A 17237-nucleotide genomic window follows, 5' to 3' on the forward strand; every position below is an offset into this window, starting at 1 on the left:
TATTAATGACCGTTGCAGCTCAAGCCGCAAGTACAAGTCCCTTTACTTGTATGTGTGAGGGTGGAACCACTGTGAAGACTATTTCAGAGTCTCCTGAGCTCTTGTCAACTTCCATATGAGAACATGAGCTGGAAGAAGAAAAATTTCTATATCTCAGGGAGAAGAAATACAGAAAGAGGAGAATTTCAAGCAGTGATTGCATGAGAGGGTTAGAAAAGGTGCCAGACTTAAAATCTATGTTTTTCAAGTAGTTAACTTTTCAGTGCCAGTGGGGTGATGTACCAGCCTAGGCCATCAACCTGAGCAGTACTTTTAGTGATGAAAAAAAGTGGGTAGTGTCGATGGTTCGGCCTCCTGTCAGTGCAGCAAGACTGAAATTTGACATGTCCAACCCTAACTGTTCTATGATTCTGTGTGCATGAAAAACGAGGAAGACTGTCTTCACTTCTGAGCAAAATTATGAGTCATTGAAGAGTTAAAACCTTTAAGAGGATGATAAAATTCCAGAAGAGTTTGAAAGTATCTGATAAAATTTAAATAACTGAGGCTGGTAGAAGGTACATAGTAGAAGGGTGTAATTCTTCGGTACAGTACTACAGTGGTTAATAACTAAACCTGTACTTTCAGGGGTAGCTGTGCTTCAGTTCATAAATGCAAGGTGCTAGAAGAGGCTTTCCTCCTGCTGATGCTGGACATGCATATCTGTCTGAGCTCCAGTAGAGAGAAACCAGTGCCTTTAGACTTTGATTCACCCACTTTAGATGTGATCCTCAGGATAAGTGTTTGCTTTCATCCAGGAGCTAGAATGTCCCCAAGCTTGCTCAGGAGAGACACATCCACTGCTGATGCTGCATTTCATGTGCAGAGTCCTGTATTGTGTGCACTAACAAATCTCTGGGGAGCTGAGGACACTCACAGACCAATCCCAGAGTATCAGACTAGTCATGCTGGGATGTCTGTCATGCCTTGCATGGAAGCCCCGTGTTTCCAATCATGTGGGTTTGGTTTGGAGTCTGGTGTAGTTATGCTGCTGCAGCTCTGTACGGGTATGATGTGAATCATTAAAATGAAGGGAAACACCAGCTGCCTACAGACAGGGCTGTTCTGGCATTCAGAACTTGATCTTGCTCTCTCTGTGCTTAAATCTCTAGACTGGAAAGCAAATTTTACTTGGTTCCTTAGCATATTGAGGTTAAACTTTAGTTAATGCATGGATTTTACCTTTTTCTTTTGATAATATCAAGGATCCTCAGACCATGTTTCAGGGTGAATAAAGCCCAGGTTGTGTGCTCAACACTGAGGATTAAAAAGAAGTATTGATGGAGCTCCCTGTTTGAGTACATTTATGAGCACGAAGGGTTCATGGCACTGACACCCTTCATTTTGACTCTTGTTGTTTGAGTGATTTTCTTTATGTCCAAGCCAAAACATCTTCCAATTTGTCTTATGCAAGAAAGCAAGATTAAAACCACTTCTGCCTACACTAGCATTCTCCAGCAGCATTTTAGGATCTTCCCTGCTGGCTCCTCAGGCAATTCCCAAACCTTAGTTTTTCTGGAGGCTAGAAGGACATTTTTCTCTTGCACTGGTATGCAAAATGTTGATGGATTCATTTACTGTTGAAAAGTGGTGGTTCAGTTAATGAAAGCATGTGAGTTATCTTTCCAGCTAGACAGAGCTGCCTGGGGCAGCCCAGAGCACATGGACCCAGCACATGGGTGCTGCTGGCCCAGGATCAGCTCTGATGGCTCTGCCTGGAAGGATTGTGGGGATGACCCTAGGAGGTCAGGGCAGGCCAAGAACAGCTGAAGGTACAGTTTGAGCTCTCTAATCTGTTAACGTGTCTGGGGGTGATGAGGAAAAGGTGATGTGCTGTTCAGTAAGGTAATGCAAAGGCATGCCTTGCACTGCTGGAAATGACATGGGGCTCAAAAGGATGCCCCAGGTAGTGGAGTTCAGCTGGAAAGACAGAGGTCCTCTGATTTCTCCCATGGGCCAGCCCAGCTCATGCAAGATGGATCAGGTGGCTGATCCTCAGCCTGCTATAGTTAGTGTTTGATTTTTCTAGCTGGATAACACCTGATCTGTTCATCCTCTGACAGTGTGAACAGCATTTGGCAAGGGAGAAGGGATCAGGATCATGCAGTTGGGAGTGGAGAGGGTGAAGCCACTGCCAAAAGGGCAAGTGCCACCCATATTTCTTTGGTTAAAGCTACTCCTGAGCTCTGTCTAAAACTTCTTTGGTCTTTGCTCTCCTGATCTGAAGGAGAGGAGTCAGTGAGCTCTTCAGAATGCTGGGTTTTTTTTTTTCTCAATTATTTGTGTGAAGTGTCAGACCTTCAAGCTGAACTGCTTTTTTACTTACTAATCCCATTCAGGTTCTACCTCCACAGGTGGAAGTGCTGTATGGTTGGTAGGAGCACTTTTAAGAGACCATCTGTGGTAATTATTAGGGTAAGACTTGAAGTCCTGCTGGCTTCCATGCTATTGAGACAGGTATAGAACCCAGATGTGATCATTTGGGTAACAGACCAGAAGAGGTGCACCTTTGTTGGTTCTTCATGCTGTCTTCTATAACTTTATCATAAAGCGCTAAAGTCTGGTTGTTCACTGGTGGTCTTTAGCGCACAAGGCTGCAAGGCTCAGAAGGTCTGATCTGTCTGCATGTACCAATATAGGAGTCTGACTTCTTACATCCCAAAGGGGATGTCTATACTGCAGTCGCTTCTGAGGCTGTAACGGTGAGGTTGTTGTATAGACATAACTAAGATATATCTCAGTGTGATTAGATCACTGAGCTTGCATGCTGCTGACTGCCTAGTTAGTTTTAGGCTTTTGATTGTCGTGTGGATTACCTGAGGGTCTGAGGAGCTGCCTCTTGACTGCTGTGGGTCAATGCCAAGAGGTTATTTCCTACAGCCTGTAGAGGGCTGCTGCCACAAAATGGCAATGTAGCCTTTTGGCTAAGACATGAGTCCTTGAAGACACTTCTTTGGAAGAGCTGGTGGCCACTGGTAAGTAGTTCATCTGGGTGTCCCTTGTGTAGGGCTTGGGTGTTTGATTCCACTCCCCCCCTTCCATGAGTTGGTTAATGTTATAACATGTTAGTATGTTCCTGCAAAGAAAGCAAAACCTGTAGATTCTTGTGAAGTCTACTTCTTTTATTTTAATTTTTTGCCAGACCTTAGTGATTTGGGTGGCAAGCTGGGAAGCACTGTATAGTGACCAGAGAGTTTTCAGCTTCTCCAAAGAGCTGTCCTTGGAAGCGCAGAGGGTGACCAGCTCAGGCCACCTGCTTTGCCAGCAGAGAAGTGGGCTTGCAACGGTCTGTACTCCTGCCTTCCATTTAATCCAACATCTCCTGGGGTGGAGTTGCTGCTTTGAGCACAGCGCTGCGGATGGTGCATGGAAGGCTCAGGTGCTGCTTCTTGGAAACCTATTTGTATAAATGTCTTACACTTATTCTCTGCGGTTAACGACTATTTCATTTTTACAGCCTTTGATTTCAATTGATAATGTGGCTTGCTCGTCCTGGCAGTCAGCCTGAGTGAGGCAGTTGTGCCTTCTTTTAATAGGAACTCTGACCTGTGCAAAACAACTCATCATTAATCATCTCTGTAACGGTTTGTTTATTTCAGCTCTTTTCCGTGCTTCTCCTTCTAATGTTTTTTATGCTGTTTTTTGCTTAGCTTATCAAGCAGCAGATTCTCTCCCTCCAGTTTAGGAAGGTAAAACTATGTTGCATTAAACTGCTCTGACCAACACTGAATCTGGCAGCACGTGTTTAATCTGTAATGCTTTGGTACCAACTAATTAGAAGAGAGCCTTGAAGTGATCTAACAGCCTTATACTGCATGATTGGATCCCTAATACTTGCTTGAACTGCAGACAGCAAAGTGAATGTTCATTGTAATTCCTGTGTCAAGGTGCAAGAAATAGTTCTCTTTCTTAGCCAAAGGATGGATGCTCAGCTACTTCTTGATATTAAAGAGAGATTTCCATTCAGAGACATGAAAAATTAGGTGAGCCTGCCCTGATACTTTAAAAGAAGCATTTTTCTTCTCCCCCTGCCATCCTGTGCCTTGTTGTGAAGATCCTCATTCATTTGGACTCTGCCTGAAATGCACTTATACAGCTGTACTTTGCCTTTGGCAAAATAACACATTGGGAAATCAGTTGCTGTTACTGACTTGCTGCAGAAGCAGGTAGAGGAATGACTGTGGAGGGAAAGGCCTCTCCAAAACACCCCTGTAGCTGTTTGACTGCTAACTAAAGAGTAAGGAAAATAAAATAATGATGGAAAGGAATACACTTCTTAAATCTCCTTTTCCAGCAGACTGCTTTTGTATGGAAATCCCTCTTTAATGTGAAAAGGCTACTGAATTGCCAGTGTCCTCTGCTGAATTGCGGGTATCCTCTTCCACAGGACAAAAGCTCCAGGGCTTTTCTGCAACAAAGATGCAGCTTCAGGAAGGCCTGGAGGAATAGAGGCTGCTGCTTTGTATCAGATTTCTTGAATGCTCTGAATTACTGATTTAGAAAGCAATTTGAATTGGACAAGTCTCATTGAAGCTGGAGGGAGTCAGCTGAGAGCCCCACAGTGCTGCAGTTTCCAAACCCCCTCTACCCTCTACCCTCTCCCCACCTGCGACTGATATGAGGGTTTCTTTGAAAGATTAAATAGACCTTCCAGGGCTTCCTGCTGAGTGTACATTGGGCAAATCTCTTACTCATCTGCTCTGCCTGTGGAGCCCCCAGCTTCTTGCGATGCTGCTTTTCTAAAACATTCAGTAGCCTTTTCTGTTTTTCACCTGACTGTGGGATTTGCACTGAAGGGACCAGACTTATTCCTGGCACTGCCTGCTGATACCGATGGCATGGTACTGGGATTAAACTTGGTCACAAGTGACGCTATGTGTGTGTGCACATCACTTTTTTTGAGATGCTGATCCGGTTGCTCTCCTGCTGGTGTATGAAATGTTCATTGATGCTCAGAAAGTTCCTTTATGTGGATCTAAAAGGCATTTACTGGCCTAGAGCTGGGGATCTGTATTGAAGGGGCCAGACCAGTAAACCCCACCAGTAACTGCCTTGGTACTGGATTGTCTGCCTTGCTCTTTGGAAATGGGAGGTTTTTTTCTCCTGGGGTTGGAGCATGGAAAGGTTTCTTTGGTTTGAACAGCTGTTGGCTTAAACAGCCTTTCCTGCCCTTGAAGCTGTGTGAAGAAGAGTTGCTTGCTCCAGTCTCCTGGGGACCATTGATTTCCACAGAAGAGTCTGAGCTGTGGAATCTGTTTTTTACCCCATCCCACATGTGTTTGCATATAGCCAGTGCTTATAACCCTCGTTCAGTAGATGAGTCAAGTTTGCAACAACTCCAGCTGTCCCTGTCCTGCACCCTTGCCCAGCACAAAGTGCCTGGGAGTTTGGCAAGATTCCCGCTGCATCCCAGCTGTTTGTTACTGAGGGATTCATCTCCCTGTGTCTCTTACAAACCTATCAGGAAGCCAGAGTGAAAATGATAGGACTGCAGCCTCCAGGTAAGTTTCTGGATGGATGAAACAGGCAGTTGCTGTGGCACCTTCAGTCCCTGCTACAGAGCCTGTCAGTGCACCTGACCTTGCAGGGTTCATGCTAAATGTGGTGGGGTTTTTTTTCTTCCTGAACAAGTCTGCTTCCTCAGCAGGTAGAGCATGAGTAGCATCAGCAGCATCAGCACCAGCATTCTGCCTGCAAGCCGGGGGCTGCTTCTGAGGGTGGGGTCTTCCTTATGGACCTATCACAATGTGCTATGAGCACATGCTCATGGTGGAGCTGTGTCAGGAATGATTTGGGGGTTTGTTCTATCTCTTGCATGTCTCTAGAAGATGATCACTTGTTTTAAGGAATGTCTTTCAGTGCTGAAAATGCTATAATTAGAGCTGCCAGCTACCAGTTCTCTTGCAACATTTGTTGTTTCTCTTAAGATCCTTGCACTTGAGACCTTGGGGTCCTCTCTCATCGTGTAAACATGTAGTGTTTTAATTCCAGAGGGGAAAATGAAAGAAGATCTTCCCTTCCAAGAGTCCCAGAGCACTATCCAAATGAAGACTCCACTTGGAATTATCCCATTTTCCTTTAAGAAAGCCTAGATCTTTTGGGGCCTCTCTTGGTGATGCTCCAACGGGGTTGGCAGTGCTGTATGGTGATTTATTGCAAAAATTGAATAGTGCTTAAACGACTGGGGAATATAAGTTCCTTTTCTGAGCTTCATAGATTGCACTGTTTGGATAGTTATGGCTATTTGGGTGACCCAGCCTGAACTTCAAGGTCAGTGCCTGAGCTCATGGAGTAAGTAGTGTGAGTGCCTACCTGCAGCCGAGTGAGGTTAAAGAGGGAATGGATGTCAGCTTCACGTACAGTTCTTGGGCTCAGAAAACTGCAAGCCACGATCAAGGTCTCCTTCAGTGAGCTGTCCCTGAAGCAGGCAGCTTTTCTTAGTTCAAAATTTTCAAAGAGGGCTGCTGTGTTTGGGAGACATGTTCAGTTGACACTTGGCCTGAAATTACATAGAAAGTCTTCACATATAAAGTCAAGTCCCAGTGAACAGAGTAACACTTGAAACACTGATAGCGTAGTACTTGGAATGTGAAGCTGACTTTGTTAGGGTCCTGCTTTGGGCCTGCTGCCTGATTCAGGAAATGTTCAGATGCAATAGAGACATATGGTTCTTGACATTCATTACCCTGATAGCCATAAGAGTGAAGACAAAGAGACACTTTAAATTAACAGTCGTCTTAGGGGAGAAATAAAGGTCAATTACCCTGACACTGGACTGGACTTGTGAACAACCTGCTGTAGCTATGATGGGAGGGAAGGAAGGCATTCATAACAAGAACGTAGGCTTCTAAGATGAGTTAGAAACTAGACCCTGTGATTTTTCTAGTACTTTGATGTCTAAGAAATGCTTCTTGAATCTTCCAGGAGCACCTTCTGCGCAATCATTTCTCAGCTGACGGAGGAAACCCAGCCACTATTTGAAACCACTATCAAATCCCGTTCTGTGTCCGAGGACTCTGATGCTAAATTCACATGCATAGTGACAGGTAACAGTGTCTCCTGTGAATAACCTTGTCCTGCCTCATTTGCTGGACTTGCACTAGTTAAACTCTAAAGCAAGCGATAACAAGGCAACACATTAAAAAGTTCACTGTTGCCAGAATGCAAGTAAAGATTCTGCAATTGCATGATGATTTCAGCTTTCATTTAAGGGGGAGAGGGAAAACCATCTGAGATTATAAAGAGGCAAAGGCATGTCCTAACATCTCAAACAAAGCAAATTACAGACCAGAAAATGGAATATGCTGGTTACTGCTTGGGCCAGCTACATTTTATTGTCCTAATCTCTGCTGCTTCTCTAATCCTGGACTCCATAACTCAGGAATATGAAATTTTGAAGACTAAGGCTGTCATACTGGAGCCAACTCTGTCTCTCTTTGCTGGCTGTAAGTGGTTAGAGTGCATTTGCATCAGCGGTAAACTTGTGCATCTGTCAATAACTGAAATAAAAGCTGGTTTCTGCCCAATAAGCTAACATCTCACCTTGGGCAAGAAGGGGTTAGGCCAGTAACAGGAGGAGGGGGAGACTGAAAAAGAGTGCTGGTACTAAGGCATTATGGTGATGTGACATGGCAGGCATTGGTGTAAAGGCAAGCAGCTCCTTTGCAGATGAGCTTTTGTCTTTTAAATATAGAGACTCCAAACTCTTTTTTTTTGGAATCTGTACAAATTGTGTAGGATTATGACTCTGTGATCCTTCCTGATGTTGCTCATGTCAATTTTTTCAATGGGTTACTCGGTGAGAGACATTAAACAAGTCTGCAAGTTTTAGGAGGAGGAGGATGTCTCCAGTTAGCCTGTTAGCCACAAGGACCAAGACTTTCCCAAGATTTAGGAAATCTAGTTTGCCATTAAAAACATACTGTAAATAAGCTGTGCACCCGGAAGAGCAGACTGAGCCCCTCTGAGAGCTGCTGTCTTTGAATTCTTGTCTCTTCTGTTACAGATTCACTTGTTTTGCAGGTCTGACTTTCTGTGCTTGCAGGGGTACAACTGTTACATTGTTAACCTCAGCAGACCACTTCCTGCTTCTAGAGCAAAAGTGGGCTGCAAGGGCTGCAAGGGCTGCAAGCGCTGCAAGCGAGATGCCTCCAAACCATGCCCTTTGGTGGTGCATTAGAAGGGCTTTCCCAATTCAAGTTTTCTAAAAGCAAAAGCTTAACATACTGTGCTGTAACATGGAACTCACCATTCTGTAAGCCATGAGTGTCAGAGGTCAAAAAATGAGTGATGTTTAAATATATTAGGAAATCCTGAGTACTAGCAGATAAAATTCTTCCATCTCCCCTTCCCTGAAAGTGTAGAAGTGCTGCAGACCCAGACCATGACTGCTTACTGCAAGGACATGCAGTGGTATTGCTCTCCCTTTTAGGATTTCTTGCCTGTTTTAAAGTGTCTACTCTTGACTTCTCTCACTGGCTTAAGCCTTCAACATCTGCACCTTGAGGTTGACAGTTCCTTTTAAGAAACTTCATCTCTTCCAAAGTCCAGATGACACCATCAGTTCCATGTAGACTCTGTCAAGGTGAAGTGCATTTGTGCATCTGAGCATTAGTTCACCATGAGACTAGCTGGATGGAAATGTCCTGTGTGTGTGATGCCCAGCATGTACAGATTCCTGGGGAAGAGATATTACAGTCAGCCCTATGAAGGAGGCCTTGTAGGTGCATTATCCATGTTTTTTCCAGCATCTTACCTGGAAAAGCTAGAGAAATTTCACTGTATATTGTGCAGGAGGCATGCTGCCAAAGAATAACCTCCTGTGCTTGTACCAAAATCAAAGTATCGATGTCTAGAGACTGATCTGGTCCCTGTCCAGTCTGTAGTGCTTCCTGCAGTGCATCATTGCTCTTGGTAGACAGGATGCTGTCTGCCAATTTTGGATGACCTGCTGGTGCTGTGTAGCACAACCTGGTGTATTATATGAAGTTGAAAACTTAACCTGATACTAGTGTCATTTTCTACTCAAGTGAAGAAAGGTATCAGATAAGCCTCTTCAGCATATAGCCTATTGCAGTATTTTGTAACCTGGTAAACTAGATTGGGGGATGTCTTTATGTACTTCAATTAATAAACCTATAGACTTAGGAATCTTCATGGAAATGTCTTTAAAAGCAGCCTGAATCACCTGTGCCACATGGTCATCTCTTGCATGTGGCCCTGTGAACTATTTTAGGAGCTCAAGATCTCTTTGGGAGTGAGAGGCAGGAGGTGCAAAGCGAACTCTGACTTCGAAGTCTGATCAGTAGTTCAGCTGTCTCCCTCTGCCATGATGTTTACATTCAACTGGGAGACATTATTGGGAAAAAAGAAGTGGTGGTTGCTTCCCTGGCCAGTGACCAGAGTGGAACCAGCTCAGTTCCACTGCTGTGGCTAGAGTCCAGGGACAGTTTGGTTCATAGATGAGCAGGAGGCAAAGGGCAGACTGTCAGCTGCTCCTGTTTTGACTCTCAAGCCACAAATATGGATACCTGACCTACAATAACTTTATTTTTTGTTTTTCCTGCTTCTTGATCAATAATAAGAGTTACAGGGTGGTCCCACATCTGTCAATACCAGGGACTGTCCTGGGAAGGCAGCAAGGTGCAAGTGTTTGAAGATCCAGCCTCCAAAATGTACTGGGTGGTGCAGGCAAGGAAAAGAACAAGTCAGGAGAGGCAGACCTGATGCTCCTGGGTGGTTGCACAAACCCTCCTTTCCTCCACTTGTCTACTTCTGCCTGCTACTGCTGTCCCTATGTCTGATTTGATTGTTTTGGGTCAAATCTGGCATCAGTTATGACATGTTTTCTTTTTTTAGACAAAATTAGTTCATCCTTTGTTCTCTGAGAGATGTGAAAAGGAGAATGAGAACATTTCCCTTTACTGTGCAGGTTCTTATAGAGCAGAGTGTACCGTGCTTCTCTGCACCAAATATTTTACTTGATGGGTCTGTCTGGACTTCTGGATCTCAAGGGTCATCACATATCCTTCCCACTAAGTGGATATTAGGCTCTTCTCTTCATAGAATGGTTCTTATTGGAGATGCTACTACAGGGGGTTTACAACTTTTCAGTCATTTCTGTATCATGTTGGCCAGGAAAAAGGGATATTGGCTGATGAAATCTGCGGGCTTGGGTGAAGAGGCCTGGGCCTATGACTGCTTGTTAGGGAATGAGGCAGGTTGAGAGTGGTGATGACTGGATCTAGCCAAGAACATCATATATCAGAACCAGTATTGCCCGCTGTTGTACAGCTGTCTCTCCGGCACCATTTCATAGAATCATAGAATGGTTTGGGTTGGAAGGGACCTTAAAGATCATCTAGTTCCAGTCCCCTTCCTTAGGCAAGTTCAACCCCTCTGACCTGGCTACTTAAATCATCAGCTCAGGAGCCTGGTCCCATTGCTGCCTTCATGGGTCACTGCTGTGCTGAAGAAGTGTCCAGCCTGGTACCTTTACAATGTTATGCAGGTGCTCGGTCAGTGTGAGCGTCTGTACTGGGATGAGTAGCACATCCCTGAGGGGATGCTAAGAAAGCAACTTGACCAGAAGCAGTCTGGTTTTATTGTAGGGCTGCGGAGGGGAAAGGGCTCTGCCCATGGATTGGGGAGAGAGTTGAGGTAACATGAGTAGAAAGCTATGGCTTAGTGAATGAGGATTTTAATAAGCATAAAGGTTCTCAATTTGTTGCATCTATGGTGGCCCTTATAGTGAACTATCTGAGGGATGAGAGTGAAGAGAAATGCAGGAGCTGCAAAAGAGGTGGATGGGTGGGTTTGGGGATGGGGTAGTGAGTACAAGAGCAGAGAGCAGCCTGGTGGAAGTTGAGGATGTCTGAGTTTGGGACAGCAGGGCAAGAGGGGGTGGAGAATGAGCACCGTTTGCAGGCTGGTGGCATGGGGAACTACGACTCCTAGCACATATCTGTCCCTCCTGTTAGCATTACTGGAAACCTTATCTTCAGGTGATGGGGAGGTTCAAATCCATAAAACCAGAAAGGATGACATCTTACCATGACTTTTCCTCCCAAAATTGCCTGAAGCACCTCCCCCCCTCCCCATAAGCTTGTGTAGAGCAGAAACAAAAACCCATGGAGATTACGTGTAAGTGTTCTAAACTCTTTCCACCTTCTCAAGTTTCAGAAAACTAACTCCTCCCCACCCCTGTCCCCCAAAACTAAAACAAAATAAACCCCAAAGTTGCTTTAAACAGAGTTTTTGTGGGAGATTTTGGATAGCTATTGCAAGAGCTGTTTTGGATAAGGTCACCAAGGCTTTGAAGACTTCTCAGACTTCAACAGCTTTGGGAGAAAGAATGCTTGATCTAAATCTGGAAGTCTTGGTGGGGGGAAAAAAATCTCCCTGGGTCCTGCAGCAGCTGGAAGATACACTTCTGACAGACACTTCTGCTGGGTTCAATGATGCGCAGTGGACACCAGCCCTGTTTACAGGTACCACTCTGTCTGCAGCTGCAGGGCACCCACTGGTGGACACAGGGACCAGCTGCTCTCAAATCCTCCTCAGCACCAGTTGCAGAGGGTTTGTAGCAGGGACAGATTCAGGAGGGGCGAATGTTTGATTTATGAATGGATACTCTGTTTTGCAGAGTGCTTATGCTAAGGGTGGGCATCCAGCACCCTGCAGCGTGGCACTGCGCACCAATGGAGCCCTCAGTTCGGCCACCCTGTCCTACTTGTGCCATCCCTGTTGTGGCAGTTGGATGTGGATGTTGTGGTTGCAGGGGATGTGCTGGGAGTAATGCCTGTCCACCCTTAACCCCCAGACCAGGGGAATTTATTTGCTCAGCAGCCTGAAGATGGATGCCTGAAGTGTCAGCAGCAGCTCTCTTGTCAGTGGAGTGCAGGGCATGCAGGGGGACCTTGTCCTTGCGCAGACATCTCTCCATTCCCTGCTTGGTTCCAGCTGCAGCCCCTGGGGAGGGATGGCTGGTGTTTGAACAGGCAGCTGTAGCCACTGTTTACGTGTGGGAGGTGGAAGTCTTTCAGCATCCCTCTTCCTGCAGGTTTCCAGCCAGCACTTGCCTGTAGCTCTGTTTCACCACAGACTGGGGCATGCAGCAGGAGCTAGTCCCTCCTTGCCTACACAGGCTGGTACGGTGGTAGCCCATGGTAGGGAGCAGGTAGCCTCAAGGACACAAGTGCTGCGGGTCAAATGGAGTTTAGGCTTAACAGGAGGAAAAGCCTTTCATCGAGGCACTGTGCAGCTATAGAAACTGCAGCTCTTTCCAGCTGATGTCAGCTGGGAATGGGAATCAGCTGCAGAGGCCATGGGGGGACATCACAGAGCTTCTTGGAAATGATACGTTTCAGTTCCCAGAATGAAGTGCTGTGATTGCTCTTTACAGGGTATTAGGAAAATCTACCTGCCAGCTGCCTGCATTACAAACCAGGGGCCTCCTGCAGGTTTTGCCTGCAGAACAGCCATTGGAAAGGGTAGAATTGCTCTGGGCAGAGTATGAGCTGTGTATGAAAATTGTTTTGTCCCTTATCCTTGAAGCAGACAGAAACTGCCACAGGCTCATTCAGCCCCAGGTCCTGCCACCAAGTACAGTCAGTAGCCAATACTTACGGAAAATATAAGCAGCAGCGCCAGTCCCTGGTGATGCCATCACTGGGATACTCTCATGGCCTCCACCAGTTAGCAGTTTCAGCCACAAGTACCATGTGGGTCTGCAGACCATGGTGAGACACGGACTGAAGGGGAGGATGGAGAGCCTTGCAGGAAGGGCTTCAGGAGAAAGTTATGACTTGACTTCCTGCAGAAGAGGGGGAATAAGGGGCTAATCAACAGAAAGCCAAAGCTGCTGATGGCAGCAGTGGAAAGGGAATGAGGCAGCAAAGGATGTGAGAGATGTATGAACAGTGAGGATGGAGAGGGTGGATGCCAGAAGCAGTGCAGAGTAAGGGACCTCACTGAGGACAGGAAGATAATAGAGTAAAACCTAGTACGGGGGTTGTCTGGGCTGTGGGGATGGCTGCTGTTCATGGAGGAAAGCAGGAAAGACTGGTCTCTAAGACTGCTTTCTCAACCCTCTTTAGTCCCAGTGGGCTAAGTCCCTCAAAGGGCCAGAGGATACGGGAGAGCCCCAGCAAGTAAGGGATGGGTACAGGGAATGTATCAGAAGAGGAGATTGGGGCATGGGGAGCTAAGCAATACATGAGGAGGAGAATCTGAATCTGACAAAACCAGGGTGGGTTCCTGCTCATGAGTCCTTGCTCCTGGTCTCTTGCTTCTGCTATGGGACCTTTATGAGAGCAGGTGTAAGCTGGGCTCAGGCATTGCTACAGGCTGACATCATCTCTGGCTGGTGCAGGTTCCTCACCCTGGAGATGAAAAGGATCCTCATCAGCCCTGAAACCTGTGGGTTTTCAGCTGGGAAGTATCCAGGATAGGTAGGTATTGCCCTCTCCCTGCCTTCTCTCTCATCAAGTCATCAAGTCTAGATGCATTGCATATTCCCAGAGAGCCCTTGCTGGCTCCATGCTGGGGCTATGAGAGCTGACCCCTGCTGCCTTTTGGGGGTATCAGGGGCTGGTGGGGGCACCCTAGTGGAGGTGAGCAGCATGCTGGACTCCTCTTTGGCAGCACGGAAAGCCAGCAGAGGCGTTTTCAGAAGATAAGTTTCAGATATCTATCTACCTTGGGGCTTTGAACAACTGTTGAGTGCATCAACTTAAGTGGAGGCATGATGTGATCATTGAAACTTTTATTCCATGCCCTTAAGGCCAGCTTGGCTGGGCTGGGAACCCCATGTAAAGTATTGGAACCAGTGCTGGCCACTGGTTCAAGAGTTCCCTTGAAAACTTTCACTCTGAGCTAGAGCTGCTGCCAGTGGGAAGTAGGAGCTGTGGCTAGCACTGGTCCATGTGGGGGACTCATGCTGATCCACCACTGCTATTGATGGCAGGGACCATGGCTGCATGCCCAGTCTGCTAGCCAGCCAGTCACACACTGCATGATGTCATTCTCCTCAAAAGGCAGGTGACATCTTGCTGTCAAGTGACATTTGTAGGACACCAGGCTGGCTGTGATGCAATCAAGGTTGTTTCTGTTCAATGGAAACTTTTGGATCAGCTTACAGGCTGTGACACTTAGCAAAATCCTGTGAACTCCATGGAGAGATGAATGCCTGTTTTCTGACCTTAGCCTTAGTCTCATCAAAACAGGCCTCTTCAAACAAGAGTGACAGTGTGCTCGCCTTTTCCTCCCAGCCAGGGTTACAAGAGACGATCGTGTGATCTGCTCCCCTCTGTTCAGGAATGAAGTGCTGGGATTTTTTTCTCAAAAATAGACCTATTCCTAGGAGTGATAAAAGACTTGGATAAGCCCATCAGGTTTCCACTCACAATGCTTTTTCTGCTTTGTGATTTAAAGTATGCACTGAGCCTAGAATAACACGTATTCTATTCCGATGGAGCGTTTAGTGTTGCTGTTGATACCTTGTCCCCACGGAAGCAGGCTTGCTGGGCTACTGGGTGCAATGTTTCACACTGACTGGTGTTCCATCCATCTCCTCCCCAGGGTACCCGCAGCCAGAGGTGACGTGGTATAAGGATGATGAAGAGATGGACCGCTATTGTGGCTTACCCAAGTATCAGATATTCCGTCACGGAAATCGCCACACCCTGCAGCTGTACAAGTGAGTAAGGAAGCTGGAGAGCAGTTGGATTTGGTGATGAGAGCTCTGAGTGTGTTTCCAGTATTTGGAGGAGCAGGCTGTCAGCAGTGATCTCCCATCAGCACCCATGCTGGCCTCTCCTGCTCCCCATTGCGATGTTCCTGGCTGTCCCTTCCCCTTCAGCTCTTCACTCTGATGACTCTCCAATCATATCAGTATGAGATCCATTACTGCATTCAGGGATAGCTGCCATAAGAAATTCCTCTCTGTAGAGCCTTCCAGTGCTGGTAGCAGCATGCAGTATGGTTGTTCCAGACAAGAGCTGAACATTAGGGCTGGTTGAAGGTGAGTGAAGGGAATGCACTGTCTACCTCCAGAATGATGGTCCAGGGGATCAGCTGGGACAAGGACAGAAACAGTTCACAGGAGTGTCCTAAGCAATGGCAAAGAGGGGAAAGGGCTGCAGCCCTGTCCCAGGAGGGCCTTTCTTAGCTCTCATGATGAAGTCAGGGAAGGAAAGGGCTACTTTGGCACTGGACTGATGGAGCCAAGGGCCTCTTTAACTTAGCCCTGACTGCCAGCTTCTTTTAACTTTAAAAGAGGACTGTGTATCTGGAGAGCCAGGCACACTGTGTCCCCAGCAAGCAGAGACCAGTCGCACCGCAACCTGGTTTTTGGATGTCAGAAGTATTTTGCACTTTCAGTGTCCGAAAGTGCAGAATATCGGTACTGATAGTTCTGTCATCCTCGTGCTTCTAGCCTGGGCTTTTCTGCTGCCCCAGGTGTGTTCCAGGTTTCTGTCAAAGGCTGGATCACCTCTCATAGGATCAGGGATCTCCATGGGCCAGGCATCCCCAAGGGGTGACAGCAGGGATGGCATGCATGCGCTTGTGCTGGTGCCTGTGAAGTGGGATGGGAAGGATTTGGTAAGGCAATAGGGTGGAGGAAGAACAGAAATGTCATGTAGGCTGTAAATTGCTGAGAGGAGACCATCTTAAAGAAGAACGTGGGCAAGAACAGTTGGGAAGCCTGATGCTAGCTGTTCCTCCTCCATCACAGCCCTGTCTTATCAGAGTTACAGCCCAGGGGGGAACTGGACACTGATTTAACATCCAACTTGCTTATCTGCCAGTGCTGAGAACAGGCAGAGCCCCAGGAGGGAGGACAGCCCCAGGCCTCCAGACCTACTGTAGGCACCTCAAGGGCCACATCTTCATTTTCTCACCCTTCTGGAGCAAGAAGTGGGAGAACGTGCATGCCTGTGTGTCCAGCTGTAGTGCCTGGGGAGGGTGGGCAGGTCTCACACAGAGCTTTTGGTTTCCAGGTGCCAAGAAGAAGATGCAGGTATTTACCAGGCCTCAGCTAGAAATAACAAAGGCATTGTGTCCTGCTCTGGTGTGCTGGAAGTGGGAACCATGACGGAGTTCAAAATTCATCAGAAGTGGTTTGCCAAAATTAAGAGAAAAGCTGAAGAAAAGCTGCGAGAGATAGAACAGGGCAAGAAGCGAGGGAAAGAAAATGTGGAGGTGGAGAGGCTGCAGGGAATGAGCCCCGATCGGCTCCAGAGAAAGCGGAGGCTGGTCAGGGATATGAACCACCAGTCAGGAGCCTCTCTGTGGGAGAAGGAGGATGCAGCAAAAGTTCATGTTGCCGATTCTCAGTCCAGATTACACAAGGATATTGCTGAACCAAAGGAGCAGCCATCGAACACGATGACGGGCTTTCCAAACAAACTGAGCTCACCATTGAAAGCAGAGGTGACCGCCAATGGAGATGCCTCTTTTGAAAGTGTGGAGGAGAATGGGAACAGCTTTCTTACATACATCTATGAGACAGTGGAGGACCTCACGACTAAGCCAGTGGTGAAAGACTCCACAGCTAAAAAGAAAAAGAAAGTGGAGGCTCCTCCAGCAGCAAAGCAGGAAGTTTCCAAGCGAGAAGAAAGTGGGCGAGACAGGGCCAACCCCTCTCTAAATCCAAGGTTTGCCCCTCCTGTCCCCTTACGCAAGAACACACATTTGAGGGGAGCAAATGATCAAGAAGTGGAAAGCAATCTAAAAATCAAAGAGCCTGGGAAAGCTGTGAGTCAGGATGCTAAAATCAATGGTGACGTGCACTTCTCTTTGAAAGAGATGTATTTTGACAAGCAAGTGGAGCCGGCAGCAGGGAAGGAGGAGGCGGGAGCCAAGGAAGAGGCTGTGAGCAAGGTTGCCCTGCAGCCTGTGGCAATCATCAGACAGCCAGAGGATGCTCCATCGTCCTCACAGGTGGCAGAGGCAGGACCTGTGCTGTCCGACAGACAGAGAGGCTGCCACCAAGCACAGATGGCGGAGGGAAACAAAGCTATCAGTCCAGAGGTAACTAGGGCAGAAAGCAGCCAACACAGAGGTTGCAACAAGACAATATTCATGCTGCGTTTTTGTATTGTGGGAGGCTGTGTGTACCTCAAGGTCTCCATTGGCAAAAGTACCCAGGAAAAAGGGCCTGGACTTCGTGTGCCCAAACAGCAGGGCTTCCATCC

At 47.0% G+C, this 17237-nt stretch overlaps 1 protein-coding gene across 6 annotated transcripts in view; it reads left to right on the forward strand.

Annotated features, from left to right (window-relative positions):
* ALPK3 (alpha kinase 3) overlaps window positions 1-17237 on the forward strand; it is a 36061-nt gene that overhangs the window by 7509 nt on the left and 11315 nt on the right. The window contains exons 1-5 of one of the 6 annotated variants that reach the window (XM_065688779.1): window positions 2513-3014; window positions 3182-3418; window positions 6964-7085; window positions 14620-14737; window positions 16041-17073. In XM_065688779.1, coding sequence (XP_065544851.1) covers window positions 3399-3418; window positions 6964-7085; window positions 14620-14737; window positions 16041-17073 — 1293 coding nt within the window. In that variant the 5' untranslated portion in view covers window positions 2513-3014; window positions 3182-3398. Of the gene's footprint in view, window positions 1-2512; window positions 3015-3181; window positions 3419-3689; window positions 3729-6963; window positions 7086-13411; window positions 13491-14619; window positions 14738-16040; window positions 17074-17237 lie in introns of those variants that run through there. The other 5 variants (XM_065688776.1, XM_065688780.1, XM_065688777.1 and 2 more) reach the window with 5 other exon arrangements.

This window comes from Lathamus discolor, chromosome 8 (assembly GCF_037157495.1).
Source record: "Lathamus discolor isolate bLatDis1 chromosome 8, bLatDis1.hap1, whole genome shotgun sequence".
Taxonomy (NCBI): domain Eukaryota; kingdom Metazoa; phylum Chordata; class Aves; order Psittaciformes; family Psittacidae; genus Lathamus; species Lathamus discolor.